This window comes from Ornithodoros turicata, unplaced genomic scaffold, assembly GCF_037126465.1.
Source record: "Ornithodoros turicata isolate Travis unplaced genomic scaffold, ASM3712646v1 ctg00000979.1, whole genome shotgun sequence".
NCBI classification, from domain to species: Eukaryota; Metazoa; Arthropoda; class Arachnida; order Ixodida; family Argasidae; genus Ornithodoros; species Ornithodoros turicata.
Window position 1 is genome coordinate 48,218 of NW_026999433.1, and position 27,164 is coordinate 75,381.

Genomic DNA, 27,164 nt, shown 5'->3' on the forward strand with positions numbered 1-27,164 from the left:
AGAAGCGTGCGGGTTACTCATGTTTGAAAGCATTTATATATGTCACTGAGCAGGCAGGAGCTGCTTGGGTATACTGCTTGTACGCGGTGGCCTTGGGAGAGAGAAATGTTTGGGATCACCTCTCAACCTTCCTGTTTCGGATTAATTCCATCCTAATAGAAATAGAATAAAATGAAAGTATGAAATACAGATAGCAACTATTTCACTGACCTCTCGCACTACTCCGTTACTTGAAGGTGTGGCGGCATATCCAGCGCCATCACATCAAGGCGCGAATAATAAATAGCCTTGTCTCGCTCAGCCCGAGCTCTCGCTCTGACCTGGCCTGGTCTCGATAGTGTTCAGTAGCACTACAAAGGTGCTAGTGGCCATCTTCAAGTTCGTTCAGTTCCTAATTTCAATTTGAAATGCAAAAATGTTGCCTACACTCTAAACCCAGTGACGGATAGCTGCCGTGTGATCAACTGGCACATTTTTATTAAAAAAAGGTGCCAGATGTCTTCAAGGGGCACGCGGTGCCTGCGAGAGCTGCGGGTGCCATATGCTCCCTGAAGCAACCGGTACGACATCCCTGCTGACGCCAGGAGCCACAGTGTACCGGACGTATCGAAGGGTTACTTGTACCCCCTAATACGCGAAACACATTGCGCCTCTCGAGTTCCCTAACAGAAAAATGACCTCCACGCTTCGCAAAAAAAGAAAAAGCAGAAAATGCTCCAAGCACATCGAACATGAAACACCAAATTTTATTGGCTTGCACATACCTTTAAATTGCATCCAGTACATAATCCTTTGCCGAATGGAAAGCATACACGGTTCACTAATCCCAACACACACATATGGAGCACACGTTGCACGGGCAGACAACCCATCCGATGATCCGATGCACCAGGCAGTCCTCCAAATGCCGAACACACAATCCTCGAAACTTCGAACACGGAACACGACAGTTCCTCAAACGAAATGACCGAGGAACAATTGTCCAACAAGTGGCAACAGACACCAATTCCATGTGAGAAGCAGTTGCAATCTTGAACGCGTATGTGTGACCGTTGAGACAGGAAACAACCTGTAAAGACACCGAAGTGAATATTACGCTGGTATTGTTCCAACGTTAATGCTGGAATAGTATTCCATTTTGTAACTCACCTCCTCGTAATCGATACAGTCCCACGGTCACCTATAACGAAAGGAAAGAAGGTTAGCTTTGCTCAATTGGTAGAGCCCTGGACCGGTAATCCAGAAGATGTGGGTTCGATCCCTACAGCTGGCTAACCTTTTCAGTGACTTTCATCTTTCGTCATTGATTTCTTAGGCAATTTGAGGCTTTGTTTGTATATGTCCTTTCTGTGTTGTTCCAGCCTCAGAACATCAGTTTATCTGTTGTTCAACAGGTGCCCCTTGCATCGATTTCCGTCGTATGAATGTGTGTATCGGTGAGCAAAAATGTAAGAGTGAAAGGAGGATGAGTGCGAGAGAGTGGCTGGTTTGTCGTCTCTTCAGATGACGCACCCCGAAAGTCGCTGGAGAGGCGTGTTAGCTTAGCTCAATTGGTAGAGCCCTGGACCGGTAATCCCGAAGATGTGGGTTCGATCCCTACAGCTGGCTAACTTTTTCAGTGACTTTCATCTTTCGCCGTTGATTTCTTAGGCAATTTGAGGCTTTGTTTGTATCTGTCCCTTCTATGTTGTTCCAGCCTCAGAACATCAGTTTATCTCTTGTTCAACAGGTGCCGCTGGCGTCGATTTCCGTCGTATGAATATGTGTATCAGTGAGCAAAAATGTAAGAGTGAAAGGAGGATGAGTGAGAGAGAGTGGCTGGTTTGTCGTCCCTTCAGATGACGCACCCCGAAAGTCGCTGGAGAGGCGTGTTAGCTTAGCTCAATAGGGTGAAACGCCTCGGCCAGGTGGCGTGCAAGTTCACTGCGTACAGCGCCACTCGCGGTGGCGGAGTAATTACCGTCTCGCGCCAGCCAGGCCATAGGCGCAGCTGTTTCCAGCGAAAGCAAGTGAACGGCTACTTCTGCGTTGTGCCGCCGTGCTTTCCTAGCTATGGCAATGTTGCGTCTATTTTGTGGATTCGGTAAGGTGGGGAACGTAGAAGCATACTTCACAGGAGCGTTATTTTTGAAGATGGTGCGCGATGTTTGGTAGAATATCTAGAGCTGTGTACTGGACAGGTATCACTAAGGAATCAACATTGCTACTACACTCAAATCCAAGTCCAGTTATATGTTATCAACCTGTCCAGGGGTGTTTTGTTTGTGTACAGTCCGAAGGAGACACAGACTGTGGTAGTCACTCGGGATGACTCGTTTCTTTCAGAATTAATCCCAAAGCTAGACTATTTTTACTTTACATATCTCCTCAATGAGCTCAGTGAGACCGAATAAACTTGTGGCTTATATTATTTGAATATCAACATTTGCTTTATTCTGTAGCAATGTTCTAACAATTGAATAAATGATGCTCAAATGGAAGCCAAAGGTGCGTTACTGACTTCAGTGGTTAAAAGGACAGTCTCGTGCCAACACTGTTGTTTCAAAGCCCCACTGAAATTACGTTCCATAGGGTTTAGAGACATATTCACTGCACTGGGACACATTTTTTGGACTGGAGTGCACGAGTTGATGATAGGACGCTCAGGACTTGTCCTCGCTACAAAAGCTATGCCGCTCCGGGGTTTTCACTGTCAGAACGAAAGACAGGAAGTCGCCCGTGTGGATGAAGTTTGGTAACAGCTTTTTTTGTTGGCCTTTTTCTTTTCTTTTTGTGGTCGCTATACCCTCTACTACAAAAAAATATTTTCTCCTGTATACGAAAAAAACACCCTCGAGATTTTTTAGTATGTTGTAGAGCAAGGCTCGTTCTATAAAACTGCGTTGGTTTCAGCCGTATCCTCCAACCTCTTCATTGCGTGTTTTACGCTCGATTGTAGCGAATTTTGGAAAAATCGCATACTTCCTCTTTTTTTCCTACAATGACTGTGAAAGTTACGTGTCTGGCGATTTTTCCTGTTGAAGTATTCCTTGGGGCCTTGGCAGGAAAAAATATTCATTAAAGTTTAATGGTTTGATTGTCCACAAAAAAATCGCGAAGTAGGAGGAAAATTGCGAAACTTCCGGCCTTTGTATCCCTGCACCGATTACAGCACGACAACCGGGATTTGGATGCTGTGTAGAGCATAGTTTCCTCTATCCGCAAAAGAAAACCACACAGTTCTAGGTGCTTTCTATGAGCCGCACCTGCCGTTCACGCCAGGCACGGTTTTCGCCAGCGCTGCGAACTTTACTCGTGTCTAGCACCCGCCACATTGAGATTTGGGAAGAAATGTTTCGTGGTGTGTCGTTTTGCACTATTAGCGACTGCTAAAAAATTTTTTCGTAAAAATTCGGGATCGTTTTGTGGGGGCCGATCAGGTCAGCTGGATCATTTCGCGTGGAATCGTCCAGCAGCACACTCCGGCATACACGGGACGGTAGTTTCGCCTTCCGTCGACAGGGGAGAAATTGGCGCTGGCGTCGTTCCGCTAAACTCCAGGCGCGCGCCCCTATTGGTAGAGCCCTGGACCGGTAATCCAGAAGATGTGGGTTCGATCCCTACAGCTGGTTAACCTTTTCAGTGACTTTCATTTTTCGTCGTTGATTTCTTAGGCAATTTGAGGCTTTGTATCTGTCCCTTCTATGTTGTTCCAGTCTCAGAACATCAGTTTATCTCTTGTTCAACAGGTGCCGCTTGCGTGGATTTCCGTCGTATGAATGTGTATCAGTGAGCAAAAATGTAATAGTGAAAGGAGGATGAGTGAGAGAGAGTGGCTGGTTTGTCGTCCCTTCAGATGACGCACCCCGAAAGTCGCTGGAGAGGCGTGTTAGCTTAGCTCAATTGGTAGAGCCCTGGACCGGTAATCCAGAAGATGTGGGTTCGATCCCTACAGCTGGCTAACCTTTTCAGTGACTTTCATCTTTCGACTATTAACCTCGCTTGTAATGTACATCGTCGCTTCACCGATGCAGTCGATCCTCTCCTGCCGCCATTTGCAATGCGTCCACCGTCTGCAACAGAATGTACTTCGATTGTCAAACACGAGTGAAACGCAGGTGTCGTACGATGCATCACAGCTAGGTTGACTTACCCTGAAAAAACATTAGACCTGTACTTAAAAAGCAAGGTGTCATCCTTCTCAAAAGCGAGGTTGCAACGCAGACAGCGGGCGGGAAGGAACGTACTGCGGGAGAATACGTTGTGCCATGTCACTCCTCACCGGAGGAGCGTGGGGCAACGTAGTACGCTCCATCGAAGTCACGCATATTCAGCCGGCACACGCATTATTCAACAAGCACACCAGTACGAGGTTCAGGTGACGGCTTTGTACCTGCTGAAATTTGGCGATGAGGTTCGCTGGGCTTGCTATTTGATTACCGTTACCGCTGTTTCCAGACGGTTACGGCTGTGTACCCGCTGCACTTTCTGAGGGAGCTTTTTTAACTGGCACATGTCCGTCACAGGATTTAGACTGTAGAGCTTGCAGAGGCTGTCTGGGTCAGGCAAGGTGTGTCTAGCGAAGTGAATTGCTGGCGGAACTGCAACGGCTGTCTCTGCCGGGCCGTTCTAGTACAGAAATATGTGATTCTTCGATTGTGGTCGATAGAGTATCATGATATCTTCATTGTGTCCTTCATTGTTTAAGTGTGCTGACTTGTTTCAGACTGGTACGAAGATAAAACAGGACCCTGTGGAGGACGTTTGCTGCCCAACATCTACTACGACCCTCCCTTTTCCTACCTAGCTGTTACACATTGTATGTGGTCCAACACCCTGGTCAGGTACGTCTTTTATGCGGGAATACGCAAATTCAGTGGAGTATACACTAAGTACACACTATACACATAAGAGGACATGCGTAGAAAAGCTTGCCCATGGGGTCCATGACGACGAAGCATGACCTTATAGGTAGTGATGAGTGCGGGCACGAAAGTTCGTACCCGCACACGTACCGCAACCGCACAACCCGCATCCGTACCCGAACATCCCGACGCCTATCCGCATACCAGCCGATATACCCGCAGCCCAATGCGTACTCATATATGAATTATATGCCACATGATCGTGACGGCACGAAATGAGTTATTGATACTGAGGACAATGTCCTTCCTTTAGCGAGCCATTTTTCCAACGCGTACGCTGTGGCCACTGCGGACATGGTTGCCAGCTTACTCATGCGAAGTGTACCAGTCTTGGTGTCGAAAGATAGCCGAAGTTAGCCCTATGTGGCAAACAATAACAACAACTTTATTTTGAGATGACGAATTGGATGTGGAACGTCTTGTAAAGTATTTTGGGCCAAATGTTCGAATGAATCGGGTCATACACCCCAATCCAACGGGTTGGTTCTGCGCCTGCTGGTACTGCGGGTATACCTCCGTAATCCGCTGAGGCAGTGCGAGTCTACCGGCACCTTGCCCGCAACCCGCGATGACACGGAATTGTGTACTCGAAAATAACAAACTTGCGCGGGTACCCGCGGCTATCCGCGGGTTTACCCGCACTGCAGTCATCTTTCCTTATAAGCACAACGACAAGGACGCGACGTAACAACACAACGCCAGCCTGTGTTGTGTAGTTACATACATCATTGTACTTGTTACAAAGTTGTTGTTGTGTTTCGTTGTAAAAAACTGTTTTCTCAACGCAATGCGGGCGACAAGAATACGTATCCGTAACGCATGCATTGCCTTCAGCAAAGATATTTCATCTTTGAACTCCAATTGGCCATGCAATGGGAGCACGAACTGCTTCTTGAATAGGTTCATTGATTTTCAGTCGAATGTGTGGCAAAAGCACAACTGATCGAAAATTTGATCCAATTGAAAATTTTCTAATTGGACCCTTTACTTTTTTTCGACTGGGACGATTATCCGAACTGTACTACCAGCATGCTCTGGTATGATGCACCTCCTTAATTTCATCACAAGGAATATAGCGTTTTTGAAACACAGCTGTTACACCCTTGTCTTGTGGCTTACACAGTGCGACTTCCGGTATACACTTCCTTAAAACTTTTCTTTTTTGGCAATGTAAGACGTCCTGTAATAATGCGGTTCCCAATGTTTCGCTCTACTTGGAGTTCGTCAGCCTGGCGCTGCGCCAGGCTAACGAGCTCCAAGTAGAGCGAAACAGCTGTCCCTGGCTGGGAGTGCACGATCAAATTGTAAACATATGCTCAACGTGCAGCTACAGAGCTTCGGCTATTTTTTTGCTTTATATATATATAAGTGAAATAATAAGACTTGGACTACAGATTACACAAACGTTAACAAAAACTAATTTATTTAATGGGCAATTTAACACATAGATTAAAAAAAGAATGGTCGACGTTTCGACAGACAACAAGTCCTCTCTCTCTCTCTTCTGTCCTGACTCTTTTTGTCTCTTTTGTCTCTTTTAGTCTCTTTTTGTCCTGATGAAGACAGTGCCACTGTCGAAACGTCGACCATTCTTTTTTTAATCTATGTGTCACATTGCCCATTAAATAAATTAGTTTTTGTTAACGTTCCTGTAATCTGTAGTCCAAGTCTTATTATTTCACTTTTATTCAACTTCATAGCCGTCTGATATATTAACCTATTTGTTCTATATATATATATGCAATACGCTACAAAATTTAGGTTCGAACGACCAGGATGTTGAATATAGATAGGGGAGAAAAGACACCAGAGACTGACGTAGGGAGTAGGGGAAAGTTATTTATTAAGCTGGCATTTAAACTAAGGGTCTGGGGAAGTCTACGTTTCGGCGGAAGCTCCGCCTTCTTCGGGACTGAGAGGAAAATCTCTGTACAAGGTCTTTTAAAAGGTTACAAAAGTGTCGTCACAGTTGGTACAATTCCACTGCGAGGCAGTCGTTAGTGAGTCATGTTCTGGAAGATTCCGGAAGGTTCCTGGGTCATTGGCCGGGGAGATTACGTGCCAGAGCCTTGGGTCGCGCTCGTTGAAAACCTGTTGTCCGGGGTGTTCTTAGAGTCATTGTGTCCAGCTGTAAAGAAAAGAAGAAAAGAGGCAGCGGGCACTCCGAGGACATACAGAAAAAAAGTTATCCGGATATGCTTCTTACAGTTGATAGCACTCCTTTATCCTCATTTATGGCGCGGGTAATATTAACAGTATCCTCCACCGCCACCATAACATCCTTCTGCAATCTGAACGGACACGACAAATATTTGCCGAGAAGCCACGAGTTACCTACAGACGTGCCCGCAACCTCCAAGATAGACTAGTCAACTCCAAAGTTCCCAAACCATTAACACCTACGGCGGGATGCCATCCATGCAATGGTAAAAGATGCCAAATATGCAAATCAATGCAAAGCACGGCAGCGGTCAAGAGTACAAACTCCAACTTCTCCCTTAAAATCAATGGCGACTTTGACTGTAACTCCAGTAACATTATTTATATCATTCAATGTACAACATGCTCCGCGCAATATGTAGGTCAAAGTAAAAATTCATTTAGGATTCGATTCAATAACCACCGATCAGATGTTTCGAAAAAAGGTAGCCTCCCGGTTTCTCGCCATTTTAGTCGACCCGGTCATTCCATTAATAACGTCGCACTTTTTATTTTAGAGTCAAATTTCACATCCGATCGCTGCAGAGAGCAACGCGAATGGTACTTGATCTACAAATTCCAATCTTTAATAAATGAGGATAAAGGAGTGCTATCAACTGTAAGAAGCATATCCGGATAACTTTTTTTCTGTATGTCCTCGGAGTGCCCGCTGCCTCTTTTCTTCTTTTCTTTACAGCTGGACACAATGACTCTAAGAACACCCCGGACAACAGGTTTTCAACGAGCGCGACCCAAGGCTCTGACACGTAATCTCCCCGGCCGATGACCCAGGAACCTTCCGGAATCTTCCAGAACATGACTCACTAACGACTGCCTCGCAGTGGAATTGTACCAACTGTGACGACACTTTTGTAACCTTTTAAAAGACCTTGTACAGAGATTTTCCTCTCAGTCCCGAAGAAGGCGGAGCTTCCGCCGAAACGTAGACTTCCCCAGACCCTTAGTTTAAATGCCAGCTTAATAAATAACTTTCCCCTACTCCCTACTTCAATCTCTGGTGTCTTTTCTCCCCTATCTCTATATATATGCAATATATATATGTATATGCGATAGGCATGCTACTTTCACTATTCTCTCTGGGCCGGCGGCGTTCTTGGCCATATGTTGCTCAACCGTCAAGCGACTAATTACCTAAGAATCGTTGAAAAAGCTGCGAAGCTGTCCCAAAAGAGAACATCTGTTCCTTACGGTGACATCATATCGTTACCATTTTGATAAAGAATCCGTTCGGTACATAGTCCGCGAAAAATTTGTGGAGGAACTCCTTTTTTTCTTGATGTTCTTTCTTTTCTGTTCATTGCGCATCTTCGGAGACGCGTCTTTTCTTCACCCCCAGTGTGAGAGGGTGGAGGAGCACAGTACCGCCTCATGCATCGAAGATGAGCTTTAACTTGCAGAAATAAAACAAAAGCGTGTGTATGGGGTGACTCTATCTGAACTGCCCTTACCTTGGGTTGCATTTTCTGTTTTCTGATAATATTTTTTCCAGGACGCAAGAGGCGACAGTGTGGTCTTTCTTCCTCTCACATTGGGGAAAGAAAGAAAGACGGGTCTCCGAAGATCCGAAATGAACAAAATAAAGAAAAGTCAACGTACAGGTGGACGCATCATCACAGTATCATGCGCGCAGGGAAGAATTTGAAAATATTTGAGAAGGAAGAAAACAAATGCACAAAAATATTCCGCTACGCTAAACATTTCGGGATTGCCGTTGTTTTCAAGTCATTTTCTTCAGCAAGACGCTCTAAATGTACGTGAAAGTATTGTACGCTTGCAGCAGTTGGAGATTGCCACATGTGCGCCACGAAGTCTCAGAGGCAGTCAATAAGCTCACATGACCATATGACTCTCGTTTTGCAGGATAGTGAACACGAGTGAATGCGATGACATGCATCTTGATCAATGCTACCAACATCTCATCCCTGCATATAAGTAAGGGTCACCTTTCATAATGGCTTCTCTCAGCGGATGAGTCGGTAGCGTATCCAAAGCGCCGATCCAAAGATAGCGGATTCTAAGCAGGCCGATGACGCTGGTTACTTTTTTTGGAAGGGTACAAATCGCTGAGGAACTCCGGTGTGGATGGTTTTTATATGTTGATAGTACGTCCATGGAATATCCAGTGGATTAAAATGGATATCTATTACACGTGCACAATATCCAGGACTACACGTCTTATGGATGTTCATAAGACGTTTCTGGTTATCTGGGAAGATTCAAAGCAGGCCGATGACGATGGTAAGTTCTTTGGAAGGGCACAAGTTGCTGAAGAACGCAGTCTTCCACGACTGACATTAAATCTGGTGTCTCATGTGCCGAGATTTCGGCACATGAAAAAAGCAAAAAAAAAAGTAACGTGTGGACAACGTTAATCCACAGACGCGACCGTCTTCGCCTCGCTCGTGATCGCACTTGTCTGGCGACAAAAAATTTCGAACTATGATTATGATCACGATTACTTACCTTCGCAATGGGACAGTTGGCCTCCATGAAGGGGGAAGGTGCTTACATTAACGTATAAACTACGTGTTTTCTACACTGCGCGTAAGCAATACCGTTCGAAGGTAGACATGGAATGATGGGAATGATGGCATGTAGTCTTGAGTCGGAGTGCCAACATGAAAGGAAGGCTGCTGAATAGCCGCATTGTTTTCATAAAAACTCAGGGCAACAGATGTTGCCTGTCCCAGTCGCAGAGCCCACTGGTGCCCTTGCCTGATGCCCCTCAACGGAGAGCAGAGCATAGACGCTTAGCACGAAGACGCAAATACGGCTCGCATTTACAACTACTAAGAAGTCAGAACAATGTCTCTCAATGGTGATTAGCTCCGAGAGTGTTGAAGAAGGCCATCTTAGTTCCTGTTTTGGGACAGCTCTTTTCCAATAGCGTACCTACTCTGCCTGTACGAAAATTTCTGGAAGCTAATTTGTTTATTTACAGGGACGACTTGAATAGAAGTCTATGCTACACAACGACAGACACGCAAAATGCGCCTACATTTTCAGGAGTAGTAGGATTCAACGTAGATAATTTCTGTAAGGCGAGCGCTCTTATAGATGGACTAACAGCGGTAAGCATCACTACGGGAAAAAAACATATATTTCGTATTTTCGTGTTGTTTAAATTGTTGAAATGTAAACGAGGTCGTCGCGCTGAGAAGTAATAGAACGCTTGTTTTTTTTTCGATTGTGCGAACTTTTTTCTGCGAAAATACTTTGTTTTGAATTTTCCGGTAACTGCATTTCCAAGGAAATTGTTTCGCGCGTGATGAAAAGAAGATACGAGGATTGACGGCATTAACGTTTAATAGCGATGGATCGTATTAATGATTGATTAGTATTGTGCGAGCTCCAAGCGTCTCAGCAGCAGACTATTAGTGATGAGGTACTCTGGTACTACAGACGGACCGCTTCTTGATAGAACCAAAGAATAGATCCGATACTCAGGTTTAAAGGGACAGTCGCATCGACCACAGATCGATTCCGAAACCACAGTGAAATGAGATTCCCCGTCCTTCACTGACCATGACTCCGAAAGTCCCATCCCGATCGACGGAATACTTTTTGCGTAATTCGTGTGTAAGCGGCGCAATAGCAGACGACGGATGTGGGCGTCAAGCGGAACTCTCTGCTGAGAATCTTTAGCAACGTCACATGGAATCTGACCAATCAGAACGCGGCGAGCCAGAGGAGACCCCGCGGCTTGCAGCTTGCATGAGCAAGGTCAGGGAGGCGAAAACACATACGGAGGTGGCGGACTCGGAATGCGAAGGTGGTGAATCGTGCTGTTCAAATGCCTTTAGTAATACCTCCCGTGACGAATATACATGTTTCATGACGGCCCATATTCGACGGATCCGCTTCCTCTGCAAGTCGCTGGTGATACGTGCCGCATCTGCGTTAGCGCAACCGAACGAGCCTCAGGATCAGGGGATCAGGGGTTTAGGTAAGTTCATGATGAAGTGCTCAATATGGCCTTCACTGACGCCGAAAACAATTCAGGTGTTTGTGCGGCGTCTGTGCGCCCCAGGAACCGCATGTGTACCTGTGCTGCAGTGCTGTTGGCAAAGTGGCAGAGTTGTGCATTGACAGCTGGCTGTGTATCAAGCAGCACGCTCTGTTCTAAGATATCTGCCACCGGTCAGAACTTCTGGTGGTGTGTGCAACTCAGTATTGCCGTGACGATCACCGGCTTCGCCTACTGAACCCACGAGAGAATAGGTACGTCGAGCAATCTTTGTTTTCCTCGTCGTCGTCCTGTTGTTTGCACAAGACGAATGTCCCATGAAATTTACAAAGACCCCAACCAGCTGTGCAACTCAAGGGCCTGGTTAGGGGGTTTTGAGTTAGAATGGTTGTTAGGAAATTACTGTACTACATTTTTAGAAGTGCCCATTCTTTTTACAGCTGCCTCAGGTTCACCACTTATTGTGTGTTTACAAGCTGGGTTTGGGGCTACCTTGAACCCAGGAACAGACGACAGATACCCGGGTGTGTGGTCCACATGAATCACCAACGTTTTCCATCCCAGTCCTATCAAGGCATCATTATCATATATTATAATTATTATTGTACCACAATTCCTGTACACACCTATGACATAATAAATTTGTGCTATTTCTAATTGAGAGGTGAGAAACAGAATCTGTGTTGCGATAGTAATCTCCAGAACTGCCAAGAAATATGCAGGAGCAATAAAATACCCGGTCATGGGTGGCTGTTATGTTTTTAATGTGAGTGCCATGGTTCTTATCGGTGACAGTATTATAGATTATAGCATGTAAGGGGCATAGCATGTCAAATAATTTTAGTTAACATTTGATAGCTTCACTAAGGTCGCTACACTTCGTTATCATAGTAAGTGATACATACGTCTGGGAATGTTGTCATTCCCATGGAAGATTGTTCTGCCTTCACACACCAAAACAAATTTCGATACCTGTCATTGATCCAATTTTTTTAGCAACATTGTTTTGAATATGGCTTGCAACTCCCTAACTTCCTAACTGCAGAGCACTGCCTCTTGTCTAATCATTATAATAGTTATGATGACAGCAGATTGGTTATGCAAATGTGAAGAAATCTTAAGTGTTGACTGAGTGTTGTCCAATCAAGAGCCATTACATAGGTCCACATCCAACTCCTCTATGCATAGATATTTATTATTTGCACATACAGTGATCAGAGTGATTTCCTTAATTTCCCTGCCAACACTGGCAATGTCCCTTGGCATCTGAAGTGGCGAGCTGCAAAAAAAAGAGAGATAAGACACATAATTAATGTTTGTCATTCCAAACATAAAAAAAAAGAAAAAGCAAACACACAAACACATTTGTAAGGGCTTCAACTGCAATGCACCCTGTAAGGCAATGGAAATGTACAATTTGGTGTTCTTTACATTTCTGGAAGGTTTCATGAACACCAGCTAATTAATATGGGTGAGACAAGTTCCACCTGCACTTAGCGTTCCCAAAAACATAACCAGTATAGTTCATCCAGCCAGCTGGGGGGGGGGGTGCAAAACAATTGGCGTGCAGTTACTTAGTAATAGTGGTAGAGAGGAAACAAACTGAAGGTGTTGCCAAAAATTGGGGGGGGGGGGTAGGGGAGGGATCTGGATAGATCACTGTGTGCACCCACGTGTTAAATTTTGGTAGGGCTAGGACATCCTGAAATGATCCCCCATGCCTCAGCCCCCACTGCTCGAACACTGCACTTCCCCTTACTGTAAGAGCCCTCTATACTATCCATAGCACTTCCTATCACAGCTCACAGAACAGCAACTTTGACCAATGCCTATGTGATGGTGCCTCGTAGAACAAGCAGCTTAATGTTTGGAGGTAGGTACATCATTTTACATTTAACCAGCAGCAATAATGTTAAGCATTTTGAAGGAGAAAACAAGGGTTTCATCTCAACGCTGCGTCAGTCTCTGCGCAAGCATTTGGGTGGCCCTGAAAAGGGCCTTTTTCTGTGTTTTTGGTTTTCTTCCTTCGGGTTCTTTTCTCCTGGCACGTAGCTGTGAGATGTCAGTGTATTCTCCCGTGCTCTTTACTTCTTGAACCTGGATGAAGAAAGCACTTTTCTGGGAAATCCTAATGTAATCCTACAAGCTAGGATGTAGCTCCTATGTACAAGCTAGGTCTCTCAGCAAAATCATCATACACACAAGTACCTTGTTTGATGCCGCTTCACAGCCTCCACTAAAGAGGGTTTTTCCCCATAAGATGCCGACCATGGTGGCTGCGCTTCCACAACTGGAGGTTCCGTTTGGTGCCTTTCAACACGGCTGAGGACCTCTGTTGTTAGTCTTGACACATAGTCTGTTGAGCAAGTTCAATGAGGTGTTGATTGAACACAGTCACAAGTCTCGCGCACAGCTACCAGTTTGTTTTACATCCCACGTAAATATATACACTCTTGGGGGGAAGAGAAAGCAAGTTGAGGAAATTGAACATTTTCAACTAATCTGTGTAAGAAATAGAATCTGTGGAAGAAATAGACTGTTTCCTACTAACATTCCCAGAACTACATTTCTCTGTTTTTACCCCAGTGTGTGTATTCGTTTTGGAGAGCATCATCGAGTTGTCTACACCTACCAGACTTTTTCTCTCACTCCTGTACGAAATGTGTATCTCGCATAATGCGACCCTGCATGCCAAAGACAATGTTGTATCAGTCACGTACCATACGTAGCGTCCTCCTTGAGTGGTACAGCAACCCAAGCCTTCTTGACTTTTGAGGGCTTCAGTCGATACTGTTTCGACCCTTCCTTTTCGATTTGGTCCCTGTCAGCATTCTCGTTGTAGTGCATCACTGCTAACTGTGTCCTATTGTACAAAAATGTATATATTAGGCACAATGAGGTTCTACACGTATGGTCAGCATGCATCCTGTTGTTCTGTACCTTGCCAACATTGCCTCATCACTGAATGAATGAGATTTGGGAACAAAATGGATGAGGACACTGTGGAATGCTTCCAGGCCATATGTCTGGTGCTGTGAGGACAGCAGTGGGACATCTTTCAAGAGTGCAGGGGCCTTTAGGATGTCCACGACTTTCCTGTATGTCTCGCTGTCTACAAGAAAAAAATCGTGAAGTTCAGTTTCAGTTATGTTTGAATCGCTGGAGGAGGCTTCATTTTTGGCAGAACATATAGTGTTCGCATATAACACTGTACTACCGCAATAAGCTTACCTTCTCTAAGCCATTCCCGTGGCTCTGAAGTAGCACCGTGGTAGCACACTGGATAGGCAGGATCGTCATGCTCATGGATGTCCACGATGTGGTTCAGTGCCGACATCCATTTGGCAAGGCATAGGTTGCCGTCTTCTCCACTTGTCTTTGGGCACCAATAAGCATGGCGAACAAGGCTGTCGATCCAGAGGCGAACTACCTGATGCTTGGCTGAGCGACTCAGTGCTATGAGCTTTTTCTTTATCCCTGCAAATTAAAAATTTAAATATGTGTATTACCAAGCAACAGAGGCACTGTTACATTTGATACCTTTGACAACATGCCAAACATCAAAGCGATGTTTAACATGGGGGCAGGAGTCCCGCATCATAGCCTTGATGCCGGTGTGACGGTCTGTGATTAAGGTGTCTACCACCATGTCATTCCATTCGAGAAATGCCAAGCACCTCTGCAGCCCATTTTTCTCCATGGCATTGCTACTTGAGACCTCTGTTGCCTATTCCATGGAATAGAAATCGTAACCTATACGTAAACCCAAACGCTCAGATGATGACAGTTCATGTATTTCATTATTGTACCGTGGAGTTTTGGTTGCTTACACGATGGAATTTACTCAACTGACCCATAACTGCATCGTTCCTTAGGCTATTCCTTACTCCTTATGGAACCTATTCAATTGAATAGTGTAGGCATGCTAGCTTTGTAGCAGATTGATTATCAGTTATGCACAAAAAGTTACCATGCTCCACAGTGACCTTGCAGCAACCATTGTTTTAAGGCTGTGAAAATAGTAGGTGGTTTTGTAGCAGCTACTGCAACAAAAAACTAATACCTTGACCAATTCAAAGTGAATTATCCGGTTTATAGACGTCTCAAGCAGCGTGTAGGTGCCATAGAGTGCCGTGTGCCCTGGGGAGTCACATCTCCCGTCACCGGCAACAATGAGTGGCTTTTGCTGCAGCTCATCCAGGATTTCCTTTTGTTTAGCCTGGTAGACCTGTAAATATGTAAAGAAACAGGATCTTAAAAACTAGTCGGGACGCCTTGTTTTGCTTGTTATTCTTTTATTCCTTGCAGTAGTGACATCTTTGTATGCTATTCAATGTGAGCATAGTATTTACATGATTGACAGCAGGAAGAAGGACCTCTCTCTGTGTCCTGTAGTACTGCGACTTTGATAGTGTCGCCACCTTCAGCGCTTCAAACATGCGGAATGTTTTTGCGATGTTCACTCCAGAAAATAGAATGGACGAGCAAAAGAGTATGTTGCCCAAGGGCCTGCTTCCAATCCAAGGCTGGCTGGACCACGTACGCCGCTGACAACATCTGCTACAATCTGTTGTGGCCTTTATCCATGTACCTATCAGTGTGATTTCTGTGGAGAGGTCCTTGTCATCACAACAAGAGAAAGATGACAGCAGTTCCCGTAGGCTAGATTCCGCTACGAGGAACAGCCGTTCATCATCACTTGGTCTGTAAGAGGAATGCATAATATTCACCCATGTGAGCCTTTGTTTACATGTCCAAAACTTACGCTAGGTGCACTATGTGAGACTTGGAGTGCTGTGGCCGTGAGGAGCTTGCAGGTTCATCACTAGAAAGCAGAGTTCGTGACATCAGTTGGCAAGCAGAGTTTGTACATGGTCACAAGCTCGATAAAAACAGAACTCACTCTTCGTTCCCGGAGGTTTCCGTTAGCTCCGACAGGTGAACTGTTGTGTCCTTTGGGTCCGGCATACTACGAAAGGAACAAAGTACACAGTGATCACCAATTACCCATTCCTGTTTTCTATGCAATATCTATAGATCAGAGCATTGCTCTTCAGGTGGGCACCTTCCTAATTGTATTTATTGTGTGGGGGCATGAAGAAGTATATGTTACCATAAGGACACAGTCACAAAAGGGTCCATGTACAGAACGTGGATGGAGTACCAGGACACAGACACATCATAAGCAAACAGTGAGTTTTCTGTTTACTTTCTCAATGGACACAGCAGTGTAAAAACCAAAACATATTTCTAAGTACATAAAAAATGACTAAAAGGAATTGTATGGAGCACAACAGGACACAGAGCACCGTTTCATATAACTATAATATGACTATGGTGGTCTAGAAGGCTCGGTTACCATAATATAACATACCACAGAGATTCTATGGTGGTATCCCATCCTTCTTCGTCTTCTCGAGGATTGGCAGATATCAGCAAGGGAGATTCCCCTGGGTCTTCTGCTGCTGCTGCTTCTGTTTCCTGTACTGGGGTAGAGGCTCTTGGAGTGCAAATGTCTAGGGGGCCTTCCAATACCATGTCATCACTTGCACCCTCAGTGGCACTTTGTGACGGCCTCAGGTGACGCAATGTGTCCAGTGGAAGGTGCTGTTCTGTTTGTGTGCTCCTGCTTAGCACCGAGAAGCGTGTTTGAGTACCTGGAAATTTAATTCTCTTTAGTTACATGCCGAACTTGACAAACCAAGCCTCAGGAAATAGTACCTAATGTAGATGTTGCTACGACTTTCTGTGTACTCTTGTGCTTTACGGCCTGTCTCATCTTTACCTCCATGCCCACAGGCACTAGGGTATAAAGAAAACCACACTGGCCTACTCTTAGGTATGGTGCCAAAGGCTCCAGGGGTAGTCCATCCAAAATTATGGCTGTAACAAATGAGTAACACACTACATAACCTATGCTATAGCATATGGTTTCATTTTCTCCTATCATATAACAGTCTTGCACAAACAGCTATAACTTTGTGGACATACTGCCTTCTGGATAGGGTGGTGGTAGGGAGTGCTCTTGGATGGGACCTGGATCAGCTGCACCTGGTTCTTCTAAAATAGAACCTAAGATTTAAGGAAAATCTTTCCAGAACAGCACCACAAGAACATAAGAAGTGCACCTAAAGTTGGGCACGACAACCGCAAAAACTGCCTCCCTGCAGCACACAAACAATTCAGAAGCAGAGAGATAAAAGGAAACCGGGAAGTGGAGTCCGTTTTTCCTTTTATTGATCTGTTTGTGAATTGCTCTGTGTCGAGAAATTGCAAACACCTATTTTAATAATATACCGACCACTTGCGCTTGACTCTGTCGAGGTGCTTGCGCGTGCCTGTAATACAGATGAAAACCAATCATATACCACTTTGTACAAAAGAAGACGAAAGTTACGGACAAGCTCAATAGCGCCGCAGGTTCAGTAGTTGCACTATAACGCATCGGGTAACCAGAAAAGCCAATCATATGCTGCTGTCATGTGAATGGCATCACATTTATTGAATTTTATTTATATATTTATTAACGATAGGTTAGGGGATACAGTATTATATCGTACGGAGGTATATCCACTTCGTCGTTTGCGCCTAAGTAGTTCATGCGGAAGAGCGACATATCAGATTGAAAATAACTACGTGTTACTTACTGTCGAAGTTGCTGGCTCCTTTTGTTCCTGGAACACTGTCGGAACGGCGTCAAGTTTCAGTCTTTTCCTTTTTTGCGCCAATCCAAGTTGCACCTGCAGGATACTCTCATCCAGGTACGCATCATCGGCGAAATGCGAGGAGCATACGCGGGCAGCATGAATACACCTTGCTTCGTCTGGATACCTGCTGGTGATAGCAGCTTCCCACTTTCGCTTCGTCTGGCTGTCCCTAGGCATGTGAAATGTCGCCTCGGGGTTTTCTACTGAAGTTTTCCTGCAGCCGGGAACGCTGCATCGGTTTCCCGACGGCATCTCACGCGAACTAACGCGAACGATGCAAGCGCAAAGATTCTCCTGGTTGCTTGCTTCCGTACGCGGTAAGAGTGGACAGCCAAACGATCTCTCGATTCACAAAGAGTATCCGCGTCACTTGAAAGTCAAATTCACATGTGAAAGCGGGCGACGTGCAGGAGAAAACAAAGCAGCTTCAGACTTGACGGCAGACGACAGCGTCCTTCACAGCGGATTAGCCAGATTCGACCTTGCGTCACACGGTGTTGTTGGCGCTGGCGCTTTCGAGGATCAAAACGCAACCCGATCTTTTAAATTCGATTTCTCATCACCTGGGCCGTTTTGTGAAGAGAAAGTTTTGCAAATTACTCGTGGTATTGTGACGAACAAATTTGTACTGGATTCGTAGCCACGGTTCCGGATGCGACAGTCCCTTTAAGGAAACCCAGTGTTGCAAACCTAGTGGAGTTATTGCCGTGGTGTCCTTCTTCACATATGATTAGTGATACCTCCCAAGCAGCACGCCAATATTGGTCCAATATGGGCCCAATGTGGGCTGCCAATATGGGGGTGCACATATTGGCAAGCCCGTTTTGCGCCAATATTGCCAATATTTCTGTAATATCACCAACGGGGAGTTCGTGTAATAATAAAGAATTATCCTGTATAATATTCACCACCGATAATACTTTTCTCTGATCTTTGCTTTTTTATTTCTGCGGATCTAATTGATCCACGTTGCACATGATTGCAAAAAAAGCAGACAAAACACGGCATCGCCCAAAAAGAACGAACAACTACGCCCGCCTTGCTGAAGGCCACAAGCAATCCCACGCAGCTGCCAATGCCAAAGATCCCTCAGAAGCCTTCATTGGGATCGCAATATTCTGTGAACTAAAAATTTCCCACCCGCTCCGAGACTACAAAGGAGCGAAACACTTTCGTGACGGTGACGGACATACGCCAGAGCAATTCACACGGCTTGCAGCAACTTGAAAGCACCTAATTTTACAGAAGAGCCATCCCTTCCTATCAGACATTGTGTTTTTTACTTAAAGGATAGCGAAGGAAGATGGCGGCTATTTCCAGAACGGGGAATGTTGAGTTGTCGAATTCTAGCGAACCTGACATTGGGATTGCCAAGTACGTTGACAGTTTCGAACTATGTGTATCATCTGCGGGAAGTTGTTGGATGTAACGATATCCTGAATTGGGTATTTCACAAGGTTCAACGTTCAATCTTGACGTGCTGCTTGGGCATTTGTGCAACACGGGTACGTACAATTTTCTATATTTTGAGTCAATATGGGGTGTACGCGGGCAATATGGGGCCCATATCGCCAGGATTTTTCCAATATTGGCTCAAAGTGGGCATTATGGGGCCTGTATTGTCCATTTTCATCCAATATGGGAAAACTCTTGGCGAAACAGGCCCCATACTGGACCCGTATCGCCAATGACCAGCCAATATGGGCCCAATATTGTGTGCTGCTTGGGTCCACTGACACAATGAATACGTCACTCACAAAGCAAGTCGTCTACCTCAGGCGGATCCTTCGCCTCGCAACCAGAGAAACAAAACTCCTGGCATGTATACATCATTTTTCTCAACACAACTGTATCTGTGCTATTTCGGATCTCAACACTAAACAGTACATTATTTACTACACCTGAAGGCACTTCAGGAAAAGCACGCTTCACCGGAGTACTACCGGTTTCAGCTATAACAACACTCTGAAAGATGTGTCCTTCATGTGCGTTTGATAGGAGCCCCGAAAGTGGCGAATACGAGGCCTCTGCTTAGACACCACGTTAGGAAACACGCGTGACGCAACATTAAGCACGGTGTCAAAGCATAGACATCATTTTGAGGTCATGTCGTTTTAGCGCTTGTCGACATATTCCGATTGGCTTCATGCCAGAAGACGAACGTATTTTGGCAACGTCAATGCTTCTTCCGAGACATAGTAGCAGATTTCCCCTCAGCTTAAGCCAATCGCATCGACTCAGTGTGTAATAGTAGGTCGCCATCGCATCATTGAAAGTGGTCAACAGTAGGAGACCTCATGTAGAAAACTGAGTGTTTAGTGCGAGATTATCGGATGAATATAACTACCGAGGTCGAAAGACGCCCGGAACAGTGCACAAAAAGAGTAAACGGACTATTTACAAACGATTTTCGAGCGGATCACGGGTGCGGCCATATTTATGGTCACGTGTAGGTTGACATTTGCTGTGACGTGCGACCAGGACCTGTCCTAAATGCATTGCCTTCTCCCAGCACGTTTTCGTCTATGGAGCAACATTGGACGCTGCAACTGTGCCGTCGAGACAGGGGAATTTCCTTGCGTGTCAGGCCGACTTCGGCGAGAACCGTCCTTATATCCATGCCGAAAGTAGAATACTCTTTTAAACGCCACACAACTGTGCCACAAAAGGTGCCGAGTAATAAAGACTCATAGCCGTAGGGATGATCACATGCATTTGATTTCAGGCTTGATCCGAAGCACGCAATTGGCGCCAGGCGCTGCGTCAAGTCCTGGCGCTAGCGTGAAGTAAACTAAAAATAAAACGTTATAGTTCAGTCCAAACCCGGGCCCCGTTAAAATTCATCTAATGCTGTTGATTCTGAAACTTTACTGAAAATGCTCATGGGTGTCATTTTCATGTGTGATGTGTGACAATGATATGGTGAGTGATGAATACACGTCTCGTCTGTCACCGTTCTAGGGCAAAGGCTCTACAGTGAGCAAATCGTGTACCACGCAGTGTGGGGTTTCGGGACACTCGTATGACACCAACTTCTTTGGTCCATGCAAGGCTCCGCAGACTGTAAGTGCATAGGGCAGAGTCAACACTATCTAGATGGATAAAGCCTTGTCACCCGTGGATGTGGCGTAGCCAATCAGAACAGTGTTTTTCACGGCGGTAGCAAATCCCGGTCGAACCTTCAGCTTCACCGGTCCTGGGGAGCGTCTCCACTCTTTTTTCCAAATTGGATTATGGATGTGCTGTGTACGTTTCAGCACGGCCATCAACACTTAAAATCCTGGGTCCAGTAGGTCTCCAAGGACTACGTTTAGTTTTCAGAGCTTCGCCAATACAATGGCTGTACATATAATCAAATCAGTGGTCTTTAGAGCAACACAGGTTTTACCTGGCTCCTTCATATGCATTAAGAATGAACATATCAATGTGTGAAAGGCACACCGTTCAGACAGCATTTCTTGAACAGGCACTCAGCTGTGTCTTCTTTTAGCGTTCGAATGTCACAACCAGTTCATCACTATGGCTTTCCAGAGTACAACTCTATCATCCTTGAGTCAAGTAAAAAACTCATCCATGGCAGCGCCTCCAAACATGTACCTCTCCAGATACAACAAACGTGAAACTGTGAAACACAATACTGCAACAGGAATTTGAGGTGCGAAAGGATAGCTTTGGCAGCACATAGAGTACACTGATGGTTCAAAGGGTGTTTCCGAGGTATCATGCGCTATGGTCACTGGCACTGTTACAAGGTCACATCGTGTGAAGGTCACCATGTCTGTCTTCACAGCAGAAGTGTATGCCATAATTTTAGCCCTTAATTATATCTTACAAAATCGTATTAAATCATCAGTCATGTACGCAGATTCTTTGACTCATTACAGACTATATGTAGCATTCATTGCACAAAAGACCCCATTGTCTATCGTGCAAGGAACCTAGCAAGCACACAGTTTATCGGTTACTTTTCTGCTGGGTACCCTGCCATGTTGGGATACCAGAAAATGAAAAGGCCGATCGAGCAGCTGCTGCTGCCCTAACATGCGACATAACGCCCTTTGACATTCCATCAAAAGATGTCGGGCTATATGTTTAAAAAGCAGCAGACACTGGCAGAGCTTTTGGAACCAACAGACAAGCAACAAATTACGCACTATAAAACCTATTCCTCCATCTGCATCCAATCAACTGTATGAGGTGCTATCCTGTCGGCTCCGCCTGGGACACACCTATTTAACACATGAATATCTCTTACGGGAAGTAGACTGTCCTGAATGCAGTGACTGTGGGGAACAACTCTCAATCTTTCACATCCTCATTGTATGCCCAGCCTACCAGCATCTCCGTGAACGTCATTTTGTTTCGTGCAATAGAAACTTCTTGCCACTGCGCACCCGGCTCTTCAGCTCGGCAATGAAAGTTTTGTACCCTTTGAAAAGGTATACATGTTTTTTTAGAGATACCGAGTTTTTAAAGGATCTGTGATTTTAATTACTAACCCAGCACTTAGCACTGGTTTAGTAAGCACAAAAATTGTACCTAGGTAAAACTTAATAACGCCACTAATGCGCCACAAAAAAAAAAAATCAAATCAAATCAAAGCTTTTAGCTGTCGTAGCCACATAGATGAACCACTGCCGTCCAGGCGTAGTAAACAGGAAAACTTCAAAATAAAGCTCAAAACTGTCCCATATTTCTATCGTCAGTAACTTTGTGGAAAGTGTTCTTTTTATCTACAGATTCGTGTCTATAGGTTTTCGGAGTTATTGGATTCGTAACAGGGCGCACCGCAATCAGACGAAGTCAGGCTTTGTGTCCACGTAGAGAAGGAGGGAGAGGAGGTAATAAGCAGACCTTCTGTATCTAGGTGGCGTTGGCAGAGGCCGCAATGTGAAAATGTTGGAAGAGCGCAATACAGCATAACCGGCGCGGATTGTTTCCCGGTGCCATTGTTATATGGCGTCTAGTTCCTCTACACCGTTGTCGTCATTAGCGATGCGACGCCTTAGCACCATGTGCGGAACACATGGATTACATATGATCAGTGTTCTCTTGCTGGGTGATAACAATCGTGCCGTTCGTACGAATACGCTGCTGTCTTTTTTGGGTGTTGTCCTGTCAAAATTCCAGAACGCTTTTAGAAAAACAGAACAAAGTTATTTTATGTGCCGCTAAACATACGAGAGAATGACGTTGGGACGGATTGCACACTTGCAATACAGGGCGATATTAGCGACACTTCCCCGTTAACGGCTCAAACTTCGCAATATGGGGTCCCTATTGCCAAGTCTAATCCAATACGGGGAAACTCCTGGCAAAACCTTATGTGCTGCTGCCGACACTCCCGACATCGGCCTAACATACGCTTGCAACACCGCTCAGAGTTGGGCCGATGTCGGGTCAGGATATTGGCCCGATATCATTTGGACATGCTGCCGATGAAATTTCGACATGCTACCGATTTGTGACCGATGTTGCGCCAACATAATTTTGTATTTTTATTCGTGTGCTGGCCATCGTAGGGATGAAAACAACGTTAGACTGGTTTGCGAGGAAACTACGTTTTATGTCTACCATTGTTTATTACTCGTTTTATTTTCTCATGGTTTTCTTTATCTCTCGTATTTCCCACGGCGTGCAATGAGCGCGGTATTACCAAAAGCAAGACGAAAAAAAGTTCGAAAGCTCCTTAAAAAACGAAGCGCAAGAAGCTTTCAAAAGGTACCGGCATTTCTTTCGAAACAAAAACATACTATATATTTCATGTCTTACGAGCTTCCGCAAATTCGAGAGCCCTGCTCGTCTCAGAATCAAAATGGTGGAGGTGACGTGTCTGATTTTAGTTCGCTCACGCATACAAACAAGGCTCGAATGAGGTATTGCTTCAAATATTAACTCGACATCAACGTAACGAATGTGTTTCCTACTTGCTTTTGGCGCGGGACACCAAGTAGGTCGATGGAAAGCCAGTGTCTGCGTTATGTCGTTTGTTTCGGTCAACATCTAGCCGACGATGCCAACTTCAGTGGGATGTTGGTCGCAAGTTGGCAGTGTCGGCGTCTTGTCTCTCGTTTCTGTGATCATCAAGCCGACATTGTCAATCTCTGTGAGATATCAATCGCACGTTGACATTGTCAGCGTCGTCTCGCTGGTGTCAGTCAACATCAAGCCGACATTGCCAACTTCAAACTTATATCGGTCGCAAGTTGGCACTGTCGGCTACATGTAGCTTGTTTCGGTCAACACCGAGCCGACATTGCCAACTTCAGCGTGATATCGGTCGCAAGTTGGCAGTTTCGGCTAGATGTCGCGTTTTTCCATCAACATCGAGCCGACATTGCCAACTTCTGTCGTATATCGGTCACAGGTTGGCAGTGTCAGGGATATGTTGGGCCGACATGCCCAACTTGCTGCCGATATCGGCCCGATGTCGTGTGCTGTCTTGGTTGGTGGTGTGCTGAAAACTGTTCTGGACCATGTCGAACAGTGGGAACACATGTCAGAACGCTTTTTCAGTACAGTCCGGTACACACAATACATCGACGCTGTGCCAGAATATTTTCGCAATACCCCAATACCCCACTATACACCCCCACACATACCCCAATTTAAGCAGGGTACATTTGCTCCGATGTGAACCCAATACGAAGTTTTACATTAAACGGGGTAGCAGGGTGTAAATATGTAGCACGAATACGGAAGCTTACTATGCGAGATATCACGGCCATGGCCACGGCAGACGTCTACGGATGACGTATCGTCATGCAGCGTAGGGTTACGTAGCGTAGCGTCGTAACGAAAACAAATGCGATGATCGATACCCTATCTGTTCTCATATCAGGGGTTGGTGCCGAACTTTGTATGATTATAGGAAGGCAGTTGCCTCAGGACAGAAGCCGCCGATATTTCGAACAGAGACTGTTCTTCTTCTGGGCACCGTCCTCATCATTGGCATGGTATTTAAAGGGTTAGGTGTGACGTGTTTAAAGGTTCATGCGAATTGTGGGTCAACAGCCCGGAGGGAAGAAAGGTTCCGTACGGAACACGTCACATCTAACCCTTTAAATACCATGCCAATGATGAGGACGGTGCCCAGAAGAAGAACAGTCTCTGTTCAAAATATCGGCGGCTTCTGTCCTGAGGCAACTCCCTTCCTACATTCCACCGGTTCGCTGGATTTCTACCCATCTTTGTATGATTATGTATCTATCAAACGATGGGGCACAGAAAATGTTTTTCTGTAAAACAGAAAAAACATTTCCTTGGTACCCTTGAGTGTGCTATGAACTGATCCAAATGAACGAGAGCGACACAAAACTGATTAACATTTCGTTATTGCCTTTCAGCCCGGACAAGCATGCTTCGACGACGACGATGCGGTACGTGCACGTTTATCTTCTAATTGGACAACCAACTTTATTAGCTACGCCATGACTAGATAGATTGACAGAAAGCACCAGAATCTTTCGTGAAAACTGGCTGCATCATTCGACATTCCGTCAAACACTCTTGAATGCTTTATGCTGGCACTATAGGACATTGATCCCAAATTTTTAATCAAAGCCCCAAAAACAATCCAAACGACGCACGCTTAGACACAGGCAGACACAACGCAGACACCTAGCTTCTTTATGTCTAGAGAGAAGTGCCCGTTTCATCTCTGATGACACAGCTTGCAGCTCACGCACCCGTTTCAAGCGTCTGAAAAACGTCGTCCCTTCCAGAGCTCGCTCTGTCCTTCAATCGTCATTCGACTAGTATACCTTCAACTCATATCTAAATATAGAGGTGATGGACATGTAACACAACCCTCAGGATAGCCTAAAATGTCTTGCACTCGTCCGCTACCAATCTCCTGGATCTGTCAACGCGGCTGTCATACGCTAATATGGCAAATACTCGAGCCCTGACTTCGACCTGTTTTGGATCAAACCTCCAGGACGAGAGGGCACTGAAACATCAAGAGAGTCACCACGTCGATAGTCACCACGTAGTTGATACTGAGACAGTTACTGAGTTGACTGAGATCAAGTTGATAGGATGATCTCACAATCACAACTTAGCACGCAGACGCTTCATGGACAGACCGCCGTTCTTTCATCACGCCATCCAAGATACTGCAGGCACCTGTGAAAATAAACAGTAAATACTTGAAACAAGTACACTGATGAACAATTTGTGCGCGTGTGTATTTGTGTGTGTGCGTGTGACCACTGTCAGTGTCTCAAACAACTGAACTACGCATGCACTATTTACACACGCAATTTCTGCTACAAAATTCTGCTACCCCAGGGAACGGGTTCACTCCAAAAATCGAAGTACGATTAATTAATGCATCACTGATGCGGCGGAATGCCGGTATTGAATGAGGAAGGGAGCGGAGAGGTTTTTCTCCGGCGCTACGCACATCCATCAGACTGTCACAATTTTCCAACTCGGGAGTTGTAATGCTAAAACATAAAATGGTATTGTACTTTGTTTCGTGTTGAAAGATAGAATAAATTAATTAATTAGCATAGTAAGTGCGAATTTAGGGGTAGTTCCTTCGTTAGTCCCACTTAGTTCGCACTTAGTATTCCAGTTTGTCCTTCAGTTATTTTATTATTTTATTTATGAATTATATATTTTCGATTCTTTAACTTTATTAACGCCTTTCTAGTACTCGAAATCATTACAAACTTTCGACCACCTTAGCAACAGAAAAATCGTACGACAGCCACGGCTATCGGTTCTACATCTGTGGCTCTAAGCGGGTCTGTCTCCAATCCACGTAGCACCTATGTCGTGTTACTCTCCGTTGGGGAGCCGAGTGGCGTGAGGAAATTTATCGCATTAAGTTGTCAGTTGCAACGCATTCGCAAAATCAACAAGCACAATTACCTGAAGCTCTGCTGTTACATACTAAACACGGACAAAGGGAACGAAGTGGGGAAGAAAATTGTAAAAAAAAAAAAGAATATAGCTCTGACTGCTCAGGTTTCCTACGGTTGCGAGCCTTGCCAGAGACAACGATATTCCACGATCCACTTTTCCGGTACCCTCTGCATTAAAGCTTCACAGCTGGTTTGAGTCCTGTGTTGTCCTCTTCGTATTCTCTGTTTCTCAAATTCAACGAAATGTACCTCTTTGATTAATATCCCTGGAACGTCTCTACCTGGTCACGAAAGTCCTGAATATCCGGATATCTTTGTGACATGTAGGGGATATCCCACAAAGCCATTTACCTTGTGATTCTACCCAGTAAACAACACATGTCTCAGCACATGTCTGTGTACGGAATATCACGCTCTGGATGTTTGCATTCCGATGTATAAAGCGCAGTTCATATATGCTGGGGAAGCTCCTGGACTATCCAAGAGACCAGGA

General features: G+C 45.2%; 2 protein-coding genes and 1 long non-coding RNA gene across 4 annotated transcripts in view; 2 read left to right on the forward strand and 1 right to left on the reverse strand.

Annotated features, from left to right (window-relative positions):
- LOC135376027 (uncharacterized) overlaps window positions 1-27,164 on the forward strand; it is a 58,676-nt gene that overhangs the window by 18,540 nt on the left and 12,972 nt on the right. The window contains exons 5-9 of one of the 2 annotated variants that reach the window (XM_064608639.1): window positions 4,706-4,823; window positions 8,985-9,056; window positions 10,066-10,195; window positions 20,760-20,861; window positions 25,145-25,177. In XM_064608639.1, coding sequence (XP_064464709.1) covers window positions 4,706-4,823; window positions 8,985-9,056; window positions 10,066-10,195; window positions 20,760-20,861; window positions 25,145-25,177 — 455 coding nt within the window. The remainder of the gene's footprint in view (window positions 1-4,705; window positions 4,824-8,984; window positions 9,057-10,065; window positions 10,196-20,759; window positions 20,862-25,144; window positions 25,178-27,164) is intronic. The other variant, XM_064608640.1, reaches the window with a different exon arrangement.
- Window positions 10,947-11,742, forward strand: LOC135376028 (uncharacterized). The gene is made up of 3 exons (XR_010417494.1): window positions 10,947-11,070; window positions 11,127-11,345; window positions 11,532-11,742. It is a non-coding gene; the product is annotated as an uncharacterized LOC135376028 (long non-coding RNA).
- LOC135376026 (uncharacterized) lies at window positions 12,861-17,069 on the reverse strand. Its single transcript, XM_064608638.1, has 12 exons — window positions 16,813-17,069; window positions 16,466-16,748; window positions 15,995-16,060; window positions 15,857-15,916; window positions 15,444-15,795; window positions 15,155-15,319; window positions 14,632-14,818; window positions 14,323-14,568; window positions 14,032-14,203; window positions 13,812-13,954; window positions 13,300-13,447; window positions 12,861-13,188 (listed from the first exon to the last, which is right to left on the reverse strand). Exons 1-12 carry the CDS (start codon window positions 17,039-17,041, stop codon window positions 13,176-13,178), a joined length of 2,064 nt encoding a protein of 687 aa, XP_064464708.1. The 5' UTR covers window positions 17,042-17,069; the 3' UTR covers window positions 12,861-13,175.